Source organism: Artemia franciscana, chromosome 18, assembly GCF_032884065.1.
Source record: "Artemia franciscana chromosome 18, ASM3288406v1, whole genome shotgun sequence".
NCBI lineage: Eukaryota > Metazoa > Arthropoda > Branchiopoda > Anostraca > Artemiidae > Artemia > Artemia franciscana.
The window spans coordinates 30,853,730-30,868,409 of NC_088880.1; the positions used below are offsets into that span (position 1 = coordinate 30,853,730).

General features: G+C 33.6%; 1 protein-coding gene across 1 annotated transcript in view; it reads left to right on the forward strand.

Moving 5' to 3' along the window:
• LOC136038864 (uncharacterized) overlaps positions 1-14,680 on the forward strand; it is a 204,878-nt gene that overhangs the window by 63,350 nt on the left and 126,848 nt on the right. The window contains exons 12-13 of the mRNA XM_065722318.1: positions 9,276-9,458; positions 13,945-14,127. Of these exons, the coding sequence (XP_065578390.1) occupies positions 9,276-9,458; positions 13,945-14,127 (366 nt within the window). The remainder of the gene's footprint in view (positions 1-9,275; positions 9,459-13,944; positions 14,128-14,680) is intronic.

The following is a 14,680-nucleotide window of genomic DNA, read 5'->3' on the forward strand; positions in this document are numbered from 1 at the left end:
ACGGTCACGTCCTTGTTTAACTTTCTTTGGGAAGTCATAAATCTTCTCAGGGGCTGGATGAGCCTGAAGATGATTTTTGCACATGCTTACTGACCTTTCTAGCATTTAGGGATATAAGTATTGTTTCAGGAGCTCTAAATTGTACCAAAGACGTTACAATTGTACCGAGTTGGCAACGATGGAACACATACATGCTATGTCTAATGTTTGAGCTAAAGGAAGAATGACTTTAGATCTTTTCCTTGTGTTCTTGCATTCACTTGACTCAATTCAACACCTTGAGCAATATAAATTTGGAAAAGAATTTTTAAATTGAATTAAATTTTATCAAATATCGCCACTTCTGTCATGGATTTTGCCGCCATTTTTTATTTTTGTTCATAAGAAATTTTTGAAAAGCAGGATTTTTAGGCCAAGCGGACGTCTGCGGAGGTTTTTTTTCAGGTCTATGGATGCCCCCTTTGAAACATATTTCTACGTAAGTGCCGGAAATCAGTGAGAAATCGGGAAATCAATGAGTGTCGTAAAATGGTCAAAACACGTAAGGCGAAATATATGAAATCAGGGAAGGAGCATACAAATAATTACATTTTTGGTGGAAGGAGAGAGTGGCGGAGGCCCTCCACTATAAATGACTGAATATGTCGTTTAAAATAAAAATTTGTCGTATAGTTTTATCATGGTTTTCAATTAAATGGGTCACACAGGCCAGACAAATGCGCAGGAGTTAATTTTGGAGGAGAGATGAGCAATTACAAAAAGAGAACTTGGTGAAAAATAAGGGAATTAACTTGAAAGTGGTAAAAAAAAGATTGATTCAAGGGAGGGGCTCCCCATCCTTATACATACATTAATGCTAGCGATCCACCTTATTTTCACAGGCAGTCTGAGGAACAATTTAGATTTCTGATCTCCTTTTATCTGACGGAAAAATCTGATCCATACAAAAATCCAGTAGCTTGTCCAATACAAAAAAAATAGCATTTAACATGTTAGCTGGTAATATTGGAATGAATATACTTATTTATCATCTATTTTGTTGCAGAAATTCGATTTGCATTTGATTGGTTACTATGGGAGCTTATTCTCCCTTATATGGGAGCTTAAGGCTAGATATTTATAGGAAGGGGATCAAGAGCATTTTCAATAGGGTGAAGATTTTTTCCGGTTTTTTAGGGCCTAAATACCTGGATTTTTCTTGGAGGTCCCTGGCCATAAAAGTTATTTATAGAAAATATAGTGTAAAAACTTAAGATCCAGGTTTCATTATTATTCAAGTTATAATATTCTTTTGCTTACCAATGATTCTACTTGATATAAATCCATACACACCGTAGACTTAAATGCTATTTATGGTAGAAAAATGTCATGGTTGAAATTTCTAAGCAATTATTGAGAAAAGGCTTCAGCTATCTATATACTTCGAAAAAACCTTTCACTACTTAGGGTTATCTATTATGTAGGAACTGAAAAAGCAGTAATTCAGCCTTTATTGTTGATTTCCTTGGGATAAGACAATTTCGATGCATCATTCTACATTTCGTATAAGGTCCTTCGTAACCAGATATAGACATAAAGGCCCAGCGTTTTTTTTTATGGCCCAAAAAATAACTATCCAATACCGGCGGAAGAGCTTAGTTTGTTCTACTAATATCAGGCTTGTACGTCGGTAAAGCCTTTGGGCTCATTCTCATTCGAACTCTAAAGTTTTTTTACGAATTTGTTTGTATTCTTTCATATAATTTATGAATTTTTCGTGTTTCCGAAATTTTAACACCAAAAAAATCATATATATGCTGATGACCTCCCTCCACCCCTTACATCTTACAAGAATCTACAATATTTATTGATTGCTAAATAGCGACGATTACCACACTGACTTTTCATATCAAACAGTGGTATTCCACTGTCTTGGAAAAATTTCCCTATTGTTCCTAAGTTGTGTTTGCTTGTTAGCGGTTGCTGGTCTGTATATCTGCCCCTGACCTACAAAGTAAAATGGTTACAAGAGATTCTTAACGAAAAATATTTGCTGAATTATTGTCCAGTTCAATTTCAAATTGTGTCAAACCACATAATTGTTTATTTTGGCTATAACTATTTCCTACTTGGTTAAAAGCAAATTTATAAAACAATACCTAGCTTTTTTACTTTTGTGAAAGTTGTTCTCGGAAAGTTGACCATTATAAAAAAAAGATAAATATTGCTATACATTGCCATTAGTACCATAAAACATGACCAAAAGATCGTTAAACGTGACTAACATAATACCATAAAACATGAATCATATGTAAGATGTGTTGATATGTTGACCACTTTCACAAATCCTTTAGAGGAGGTGGCGCCCACCACGCATCGTGGATGTGCGTAAAGTGACGTACAAAGCGTTATACGAAGAGGATGGTGTGGCAGAGGTTTGTAGGGCGTGGTAGGAAAAGGAAAACTTTAGGATGTCCATCAAGTGGTGGCAGAGAGTAAACCACCCGCTCCCCGATAGACGTTTACTGAGACGCTTACAACATTTACTTTCGTTTGCGAAAGACACGGTGTGAAAGAGGTGTGTAGCGTGTGGCGGGACAAGTGGAACTCCAATATATAGATCATGTGTGGATATGGAGAAGGTGACCCCGAGACAAACGTTTTCTTGTTAATATACCATGCACCAACTTCATTAAACGTAAACATCAAAGAAAGGGGAGGGGTTTAATTTGTGAAACAGTAGAAATGAGACAATTATACACAACCATAGAAAATTACGGTAAAAACTACAATTTGAGAGGGAAGGGCCCTAATTCTCCCCTTGTGTCCATGCCGGATGGAGGATAAAGGATGCCTAGCACCTCCTCCAAAATCCTAAATTTTTCCAAATTTTCGGGCTATTCTTGTTCAAATTATCAAATTTTTGTTCAATTTTTTTTTCAATTTTGCTGTTGTTGGGTTCCCAAAAAATTGATTGGTACGTGCTTGGGTTTGTTCTCAATACCAGATATATAGTTGTTATTTACCGTTTTTAACCTTAATGGTTTGTGGGGAGAGGTAAATGTAAATTGGTGAATCGGTGCAATATTCAACTAAAATTGTACTTGCACCAGGTTGTACCACACAATGTGATCGTCAGAATCGTCAGCAACGATTCTCCCACCATAAGCCTATGGGTCCCTATCAGTGGTAGATTCATGGAGGCAAGGGAAGACCCCCCCCCATTCCTTGTTTTTTGCTGTTTTTTACTCTTTTTTTAAGTTATTTTTCAATGGGTCAATCATTGGCAACCTTGTCACATTCCCTCCCTCAAGATTTTACTTATTTGCGCCCTTGTCACATTGACCTCCCCCCAAGATTTTGTTCTAGATCCGACCCTGGTCCTGACTCTCCTTGCTTGAAAAAGAAATTGTGAGCTAATTGAAAAATTGCTATAAATTATATAATGCCCCTTACACCCCTCCCCTCTTTATTATTGTGAACAAGTCTTGCTACCTTTGAAAGAAGTGCGTCATGAGGATTAAAAGTAAAACGATATTCATGTCATCCTTCTATTCAACTGGGACCACTAGGCAGGGATCAGTGAGGATTATCTCTCCACTGCCCTCACGGTCCCCACTGGCTCCGATGGGAGAAAGAAAACAATGAATATTTGCACTTTGAGGCTTAGGCTCTGTGTTTCTGCCCCCCCCTCCAGTTGTCGTCAGATCTATTTCAAGCCAAGTCATGTATATTACCATCGAAACAATTTATTGAAAATCTCACCCTGCCAAATTTCCTGGTGGTTCCCTTAAACTGCCACAGATTTATGACAGGAAAAAAAAAAAGTTGTTCGACTGGTAACAATGATAAGCTTTTTGGAACTGGCAAATTTAAGTCAAACTAATTTAAACTAAACTAAAAACTTCAAACTAACTAACAAACTTCAAAACTAAACTAATTTAATATCAAAACTTGATGTCTTTGAATATTTTCGTAACTGAGACAACCATGTAAAAAGAAAAATATCTGTGTGTCTTCAGCAACTCGATGATTTGCTTAAAAAAAAAGAAGACGAAAAATGAGAGCAAGCGTGAGTTGTGCGGAGGGGAGAGACACTTTCCTTCCAAAAATATGGAGATTTTTATAAAATTTTGCTATTTCACAAATCTATCTAGTGATTTTTTTCTTTCATCTGGCCTCTAATGCGTTCTTATGTTTATCTCTGGACTGATCGATCCAATGTCCTCAGTTTAAGGACTTATGTAAATATCTGTCAATTATCTTTGTATGGTCTTTTCCAAATACGGAAACTATTGAGAAGCAGGATTGTCACACGATGAGGGAAAAATCATTAGATTTTAGTGATCTGTTGGTCGATCTAGTGATTTTCTTCAATAATCTAGTGACTTATGTGCTGATTTTTTTGTTTAGGAAATATGAAAAATACTAAAAATAGTGATAAATGTTTTGGGGTGGCAACTCTGTTGAGAAGTCTTCCTGAAGCTCTGTCAAGGGTTTGCAAGGGGTAGTTGACTTACACCGATGGTATTAACTCGAGATACGTATGTGAGGGGTGTAAGAGGACCCGCTCTGGGTGATCACATCTCTTTGACAGACAGTGTATAATTCATTGGTATAATTATTCATTATCGATTGTCTTTATTCACGCTCTTGCAATGAGCAATAACGTCTATAAAAAGATGTTATTTATGCTAATTAAATGTTTATAAAGAAATGTCCGGATATGATATCACCAGGATGAATCACTTAAAAAATAAATTAGAAGAAGGTATCTTCGGAATGTTTCCTCTATTTCTTACGAAGTGCCCTTTAATTTGAAGTGAAAAGGCTTGCTTTAATTTTTTTATATCAGAATAATTTTGTGTTTATTTAATAAGTAAATCAAAGCCTACATAATATTGCAAATAGGGACAATTTACCAACAAAATGTGTGCACCGTTAAAAAACATTTTTAAATGACTTTACTGTATTTTAAATCGATTAAGTTTTAAATCGATATTTTTAAACTTAATCGATATATTTTATATCGATATATTTATATTTATATCGATATATTTTAATTACTATATTTTAAATCGACCATATATTTTAAATCGAAAAGCTATGTTGTTCTGCCCCTGTTTGGAATAAGCTAAGACTATTATTACTTAATTGAGCAATTGAACTGTACATCTCCGTTTGATAAGCTCTTTTAATTTTCTACCACGTGTTTGATGGTATAATTTTGTCAAGATTGTACCCAAGGAATACACCCTCTTTTTTCAAAATGAATGCGTACTTATTATGCTAATTACTTAATAATTTTTATATTTTTGGATGATTTTAATAATAAACTATTTTTAATTTAGTATACGAACTGTTTTTTAATTTTTTTTTTATTATTTTGTTTACTTTTAGCGAGGGTACTCTTAACGTACCGTTGACTATCCTTAACAGTTAATGACTGGGAACAATTTTCAATTCTGAAGAATACTGATCATATATTTTTTGCCTATTAGTTACGTCTTCAAATATCTATCTTGCATGAGCTAATTACGAAAAATAAATCATATAGGGCTGTATCCATGGTTTTGTTCTGGAGGGGGGTGTGCTTCACAAAATATTTTTAAATAAAATGCATCAAAATTTGTGCACAGTATTTCATTAGGAGGAGTTTGGGGTGGGGCACGCACCTGAATAAAAATAGGTTAATTCTACATAAATTTTAAGAAATTAAAGTGAAAATCGTGAAAACTTTGGGATTTTGGGGTAGGGACGGGCCAGGTTCAATGGCCTCCATGCCTTTAACTTGGAAGAGATTTGATTCACGTATTAAGTTAAGCATGATAAAATGACCATCAACAATCGAAACATCCAGTTTTTGGTCTTATCTGGATTTGACTTTTGTCTGATTAAATAAAAAAAAGTATTTTTTTTTTGCTGAGAGTAAGGAGCAATAATGAAACAAACGAAGACAAAAACTATTCCATGTGTGGAAAGTGGAATTTGGGCGGACTAACCCCTTCCTCAACCGTCACCCTTTATGCTAAAGTCTTAAAGTTATTTAAAAATACTGCTCATTCAAATTCAACGGGTCTTGTATTTATGTAGTCTTTCATAAGGAACCGTGACAAAAGTTCTAACTTTACCGTAAAGAGCAAGGGTACTCTTTTGGCAAAAAAATGCAAAATTCCACATTTTCGTACATTGAACTTGAAATCTATACTGTAGGGCTCTCTAATATGCTGAATTTGATGGCGTGATTTTCGCTTGAATCGTTTTACTTTTTGGGAGTGTTTCCCTCCTTTTTCAAAAATTGGACAAATTTTATCAGGCTCGTAAATGTTAATGGGCAACATTAAACTTAATGAGCTTTAAATATTTGAAATTAGCATAAAAATTAAATTCTCTTATTGTTGAATTCTATTGCCATACAAATTTTGTTTTATAGTTTTGGTTACTATTGCGCCGAGTCACTCCTTACCTACAGTTCGTTACAACGAAAATGTTTGATTAATCACTAAAATATGCGCAGATTTCTCATAACGAGAAAAATATTCACATTTTATTTGTTTTGTTTTTTTCTGATTCTATAAAAGGATCTTATTTGAAAAAAGTTAGGCAGAAAAAAAACGAGGATAGTTCACAAATTGATGGGCATAGTACGCATCTATCAACTTCCTAACTTTTTTTTTTTAATTTTTTAAAAACGAGTTTTTACATATGGTAGTCAAGTTATAAGAACCAGTCTATCATCTGTAGGTTTGTAGTGTGTCCAAAGGTCGCTCACCGTTATTCAGAGATGATTTAAATAATTATTCTCAACCGGTAAGATGATGAGGGGCTATTAACTTCCCATCAATGTAAACGCTAGTGTGAGTGAGCATTCGCAGATCACCTCACATTTTGTCTTATTGAACGAACAATAATTGCAGATATTTATGCTTACTTATTTATCAGTAAATTTTTTCTCGAAAATTCCTGATACGATTCTCATACTTCCTATAATTTTCATATAATCTTCCCATATATTTTTGTATATAATTGTATAAATATATAATATAATTAATAATATTAAATTATATTTTATCATTTTTATTAATGTATTTTGTAATTCTAATTAAGATGTTTTATTAATATTTTGATATAGCCTATTATCAATTTGTATCATATAATATTATATAATCAGTTATATAGTTACAGTTACATATATACACTTTAATATATAATTCTCATAAATATATTTCTCGTCTTTTTTTTTCTGAAATTGGCTTGCTATAATTTTTGGAAAATTAGCTCAGGGCCTTAATTTTTGAAAAAAAAATTGTATGAATGACGTCACTAATACTTGGATTAGCTAACAAGATTTCGGACATTCACGGTATATGTATGTATATAAACAGCAATAAAACAGCAAATTTGCCTATTGGTCTTTGCCGAAATATATACTTTATTCTTCGTTGTTCGCCGACTGAAATTTATCTTCATTTGATATTTCTTTTTGTTTACTTTATACTCTTTTGGTATTGTTTTAATATTTCTTCTTTTTCTTTACTTCAATTTTTCGTTGTTCGTTTTTTATACGCTATATTCTCGTTAATTCCTAAGGGAAGCACGTTTTTCAGTCAAGGAAAATCGACTTCTGAATGCAAATCCTGTCTCATCTGAATTAATCTGATCACGTTCCTTGATGACTGATTCTAGGACTGATTAAATGAATTAATAGCAATAGTTGCGTAATTGATGATCATGAAAAGAAAAGGAAACGACATGAATTGAGGTGAGCTTTCGACGTCCAGACTAAAATTCATGTCAACAATTTTTAACGATGAATGTGTTTCCGCGAACCTGCAAAAAATTATTTCTAAAAGCTTTTGGGGAAACTTTTCAAACAAATTTGAGGGTACAACAGATAAATGGTTCTGAGCTAAATGGGGAAAATTCAAAATATTGAGGTAGGACTATAGCTTTTGTTTATTTAAGAAATCTTTTTTAATTAGTTAGCTAGGAGTATATGCAATAAAGGGGGAGGAGGGGACTCGAATAGTGAGGTAATCACACGCTGGACGACACATCATCGTCCTTTGTCTGAAATTAAATTCAAAAGAGTTTTTTTTTTGTTAAGAGTTTAAGCTAAAGTCTTTACACTAAAACATTTTATGCTAAAGTTTGATTTTGTGTCCCAATTCTTTAAGAACGATTCCTAAAACACACGGACCGTTTAAAGAATAATAAGCTTTTTTTAAATGTTCTAAAAAAACTTTAGCATGAACAGCGAGGCATTGAGGAGACTGTAGTCTCCTCATATAAGTAATAATTTCTGTTCGTTTTAAGTTTTGATGTTGCTCCTTACTTAAAAAAAAAATAAATAAAAAAAAATGTTTTTAAGTTGATCTTACTTAGAATACAAGCCAAAATAGTAGTATCAATATCCGAAGATCTTAGAGGGCGAGGGGGGGACACAAGCATTTTCTTAATCTTTTATTACGAAGATAAGGCATAAAATATGGCGTAAGTACCACATTACAACATGTTTTTCAAAATTTAGGTCTGGGAAATTCTCCCTCCCTGATTCACACCACTGATATGGAACCTTTAAACATTTTAAAAGTTTCTAGAACTGAATTTTAATCCAAAAATGAAAACTAAAAGTGGGCTTCTCCATTCTGGGCCTCTAGGGCACGAGGGACCTGGTGCAGCATGCACCATCCTGGGGCACCCTGGGACTGTGGCTTTTTAGCCACTATTACTTAGGATACACCCTAACTCTTTTATAAGAAAAAAGAATTCACATAAAACAGTTAAGCGATTTACCAGAACATACTCTGGAAATAAATCATGTCATATTTCACAACTTCGTTAATTTTGTGCATTAGAACATCACTTAACGATAGTTACTACTCTTAGCTTGAAACACAGCTTGAATATTATATAGTAAGGGAAATTTGGTTCAGAAATAAGACACGTCACCCTGCGTGGTTTGGAAAGTTTTCCAAAGCGTCACAGCAATAGCTTCAACAGGTCTTCCTTTCTTCCATCGCAATGCCTTAAAATTTGTAATTGCACACGCGCGAAGGCGGAGTCAAGTCAAAACATTTGCGAGTGGTGTGTCCCAAAAATCATAAATGGATAGGGTTTTTACATACTACACAATATTTACGCTATGGCTTGAAACTGAAATAACCTTCTCGAGTCATATTGTAGCAGATGGTTCATCGAACAGTTAACTCGGTTGAGTCAATCAAATAGTTTTATCAAGATACCTCTTTGAAGTTACACAATCAGCCTCCTTTAATAAAAGATTTATTTTTCAGAGGTCTATTGTGGTCCTGTTCCCCAGATTGCCAATGGATTTGCAATTCAAGCAACAAATGTAACTTATCGAGGTGAGGCAACTTACCAATGCTACGCTGGGTTTGGTTTTCCTTCAGGAAGAAGTACGGAAACAATATCCTGTCTGGAAGATGGAGAGTGGGAGGATCTCCCCCTTTGTGCAGGTAATGTTGTAGCAACATAGAGAGGGCTTTGGGAAAAAGACTAGCCTTATTTAGTTATTCAAGGGGGTGTTATCACACACATGGTGTAGGATAGCGTAGCCATAGAAGATAAAATGTTCCGAAAGCTCCATGTTTTTTTTTGAAGAAATGTTTCCAAAAATTTGCGCCCAAAAATAAGACTAGTGCTTTGAAATGTGCCTGCAAAATGAGCCCAAAAATTAGACTGCAGCATTAGTGTTGAATCTGGCTGAAAAAGGCTGAGTGTATACGACATTCACCTTCGCACACCCGAAAGCTGATTTCTGCTATACTACTGTCGTCTACAGAAGCTCATTGCTGACAATTTTAGTAAAAGTCAAGCAACAGAACTTTTATTTATCATTGCTTAATGTCTGTTTATTATTTATAAGTTATTGCGTAATGTTTTTAGATTCATCAATTAGTGTGTTTGCTAAATAATTACTTTTCTTCACTACCGCTTGAATAGCACCTACTTCAATAGCACCCCCTTTTGCCCCCCCCCCCCCCCATAAAAATACTGTTTCTTTATAATCCAGGCTGTGTTCCCTTACGCCGGGTGTAAAATAACGTACCTATAAGAACGAAAATGTTCCAAAAGCAAAGTCGACTGTAAACCTAAATTTGACAAGAATGGTACATACCATATTTTGTATTTCCAATTTGGCTCCTAGTTACAGTCACAACAACTAAAAATTGTTTTTTATTGAATGTCATTTAATGTGGCGTATGTAATTTTTCATAGCAACTTTAAGCGTGACGTTTTTCATGTTATCTTTGTAAGAATAATTTTTTTTCGACAATGTTTACTATGTGGATTTTTATGGGTATGAATAAAATCCAAGTGAATTTTTTATTCGGGCAAACTAGAAAATTATTCAAGTGGATAGTTTTTCTTACCTGGGTAGTATTTTTAGTAAAGCAGAATGTAAACATTCTAGAAGTAGAATGCAAGCAGTAAGCTGTGCGAATGTAAACCGAAGTAAAATAGAGTAAAAGTAGTAAGTAAAATAAAACAATGAGCCGTACGAACGCAAACAGAATTAGAATAGAGTAGAAGTGGAATATACAAACAATAGGCTGTGCAGATGCAAACAGAAGTAGAATATAAACATAGAGCCGTACGAATATAAACAAAAGTAGAATAGAGTAGAAGTAGGAAGTAAAATAAAAACAGCGAGCCGTACGAACGTAAAACAGAAATAGAATACAGTAGAAATAAGATATAGAATAAGCCGTACGAATGTAAACAGAAGCAGAATAGAGAAGAATTTAAACATTGAGCTGTATGGATATAAACAGAAGTAGAATGGAGTTGAAGTATGAAGTAAAACAAAAACAATGAGCCGTAGTAACGCAAACAGAAGTAGAATACAGTAGATGTAGGAAGCAGAATATAAACAATAAACCATATGAATATAAACTGAAGTAGAATAGAGTAGGAATAGAGTATAGACAATAAGCAGCACGAATATAAGCAGAAGTAGAATTGGTTAGAAGTAAAATATAAATAAACTGAAGCAGAATAGAGTAGAAATAGAGTATAGACAATAAGCAGCACGAATATAAGCAGAAGTAGAATTGATTAGAAGTAAAATATAAACAATAAATTGTACGAATATAAACAGAAGTAGAATAGAGTATAAGTAGGAAGTAAAATAAAAAGAATGAATCATATGAACGCGAAAAGAAGTAGAATACAGTAGACGCGAAATATACATACAGTAAGCTGTGTAAATACAAAGAGAAGCAGAATAGAGTAGAAGTAGGAAGTAGAGGATAAACAAGTAAAATATAAACTAGAAGTAAAATATAAACAATAAACTGTACGAATATAAACAGAAGTAGAATAGAGTATAAGTAGGAAGTAAAATAAAAAGAATGAATCATATGAAAGCGAAAAGAAGTAGAATACAGTAGACGCGAAATATACATACAGTAAGCTGTGTAAATACAAAGAGAAGCAGAATAGAGTAGAAGTAGGAAGTAGAGGAAAACAATAGGCTGTATGAATATAAACAAAAGTAGAATAGAGTAGAAGTAAAAATATAATATAGACAGTAAGCAGAACGTATATAAATAGAAGTAGACTAGAGTAGAAGTAGTAAGTAAAGTAAAAACAATGAGCCGTACGAACGCAAATAGAAGTAGAATAGAGTACAAGTAGGAAGTAGAATATAAACAATAAGCCATATGAATATAAACAGAAGTAGAATAGAGTAGAAATAGAATATAGACAGTAAGCAGCACGAATATAAACCGAAGTAGAATTGATTAGAAGTAAAATATAAACAATAAGCTGTACGAATATAAGCAGAAGTAGAATTGAGTATAAGTAGGAAGTAAAATAAAAACAATGAGCCGTATGAACAAAATAAGAAGTAGAATACAGTAGAAGCGAAATATACATACAGTAGGCTGTGTAAATACAAACAGAAGCAGAATAGAGTAGAAATAGGAAGTAGAGGATAAACACAAAGCTGTATGAATATAAACAAAAGTAGAATAGAGTAGAAGTAAAAATATAATTTGGATTGTAAGCATAACGTATATAAATAGAAGTAGTAAGTAAAGTAAAAAAATGAGCCGTACGAACGCAAATAGAAGTAGAATAGAGTATAAGTAGGAAGTAGAATATAAACAATAAGCCATATGAATATAAACAGAAGTAGAATAGAGTAGAAATAGAATATAGACAGTAAGCAGCACGAATATAAACATAAGTAGAATTGATAAGAAGTAAAATATAAACAATAAGCTTTACGAATATAAACAGAAGTAGAATAGAGTATAAGTTGGAAGTAAAATAAAAACAATGAGCTGTATGAACGCAAAAAGAAGCAGAATACAGTAGAAGCGAAATATACATACAGTGTGCTGTGTAAATACAAACAGAAGCAGAATACAGTAGAAGTAGGAAGTAGGGGATAAACAATAAGCTGTATGAATATAAACAAAAGTAGAATAGAGTAGAAGTAAAAATATAATATAGACAGTAAGCAGAACGTATATAAATAGAACCAGACTAGAGTAGAAGTAGTAAGTAGAATAAAAACATTGAGCTGTGTGAACGCAAATATAATTAGAATAGAGTACAAGCAGGAAGTAGAATATAAACAATAAGCCATATGAATATAAACACAAGTAGAATAGAGTAGAAGTAGAAATAGAATAAAGACATTAAGCAGCACGAATATAAACAGAAGTAGAATTGAGTAGAAGTAAAATACAAACAATAAACTGTACGAATTTAACCAGAAGTAGAATAGAGTAGAAGTAGGAAGTAAAATAAAAAACAATGAGCCGGACGAACGCAAAAAGAAGTAGAATAGTGTAGAAACGGAATATATATACAGTAGGCTGTGTGAATACAAACAGAAGTAAGAACATAAATAATAAGCTGTACTAAGAGTGTGCTTGATCCCAGGTCTATAATGAAAAATGGTTAAGATGACTAGGTCACGCTTTACGAATAAAAGATGGCCGAAGATTCCGCAAGTCTCGGGCCAAACAAACAGCTTCCCAAATTGGGGGGGGGGGGGGGGGTAAACGTAAATAGAACCTCATGGAACGAGATAAACAGTTAAGCTTTGAACATCCTGGGGTCTAAGAGGACCGTCTGCAGCCGTGCCAGCCCCAGGTATCTTGGTACTACACTAAGTTGTTTGTGGTAGTAGAAGTAGAACTTTTATAAAAATGGAAATTGCTCATTTATAATTTAGTAACTACCACTAATTATTGTATCACCTGTTCCAAATACCAAAAAATGAAAAAGATAAAATTGTCAATGATTTGCATCTTTTTGGAAATACCTTTCAAGGATAAAAGTACAATTAAACATGAAGTTAATGGACGTAAAGCTATAATTATGTCTTGAAATAATGGTTTATCGTGATCTTTGTTATACATTTTCTTCAATAACCATTAGTGAGAGCGATTTGTTGTCATTCTAACTTCCTATTAGGATTGCCTGACGCACTCGTCCGCAAAAATAAAATTTGCTCATAAAAATGGAAAGATTCAAAAACAGGAAATGTTGCTTTCTCAAAAAGAAAAAAAAAATTTGGTGCTTTTCACTACCGTTTCAAGGGAGAGCTAAATTATGTTCAAGAGGAACATATTTGGACATAGTTTCCTTTTTCCGTTTTTCTAAGCCTAGCCTCCCATATAGCCTTGTTTGTGTGTTTCTGTACTATTTCAAACTTGATTTTTAGTTTAGTAGTAGGTAGTAAGTAAGCAAAAAGCCATAGGACCATGGCAATACAAAACAGAAAAAAGAATTCACTTTAAATAATTGATATAACATAAACATGACATAATCATTACATAACATAAATGAAAAATCATAAAAATCTACTTCTGTGTTCAATTGTCAACCTAAGAAATCGTCCTAACTTTTTAACACTTGCAAAACAGTCATCCTTCATTACATTCACCAGCCATCTCAAGGTTGTAAAATATTTTTTAGCTTCGATGTGTCCCCCTATTGAGCGGGTTGAAAATGCCAATGCCACATTACTTAACGGTGGTGGCAGAAACTATGGAACTGTCATCAACTTCGAATGCGAGCCTGGTTACGTGATGGCAGGAATACCAACTGTTTTGTGCCAAAGTAATGGGACTTGGTCGGCTGGAGTTCCACAATGTTCACGTAAGTATATCTAAAATTATTTATAGGAATTTCAACCACGGGTACCTATAAGAATTTTGCCGAAGGGATGGGGGACAATATTCTAAGGATCATTGTATTTTTTAGCATAACCGTGGAGGTAAAGCAACCCTATATAGTCAAAATCACTGGTGAAGGGTAGCTTCAAAAATTTAATTACTGAACAAATTGTACTGCATTTTTGTTTTTGAAAAAGAACAAAAATATTTTGGTTTTAAATAAAATACGAGAAATTTTTTCTTTGCAAGCACCCTGCCACCGTCTGTCGCTTAATGATGTGGCGCAGTTTGAATTGATGTGGCGCAGTTTGATCTTTGCATTTCCGTTCCTTAATTATTCAGCTATATTTTGGCTCAAAACGGCTATTTTTTTGGGGGTGTAACTGACTTGGTGATGTCACTATGTGAAGTTTTGCTAGAATGCCTGATTTACATTTTTCCTTAAAAAAAGTTTTTGAATACTCTTCTTCTAAAAAGAAAAGTATCAATTGTACTTTTTTTCTAAGGTAGCTCATTATCAGGTAGCTTTTTTTAAT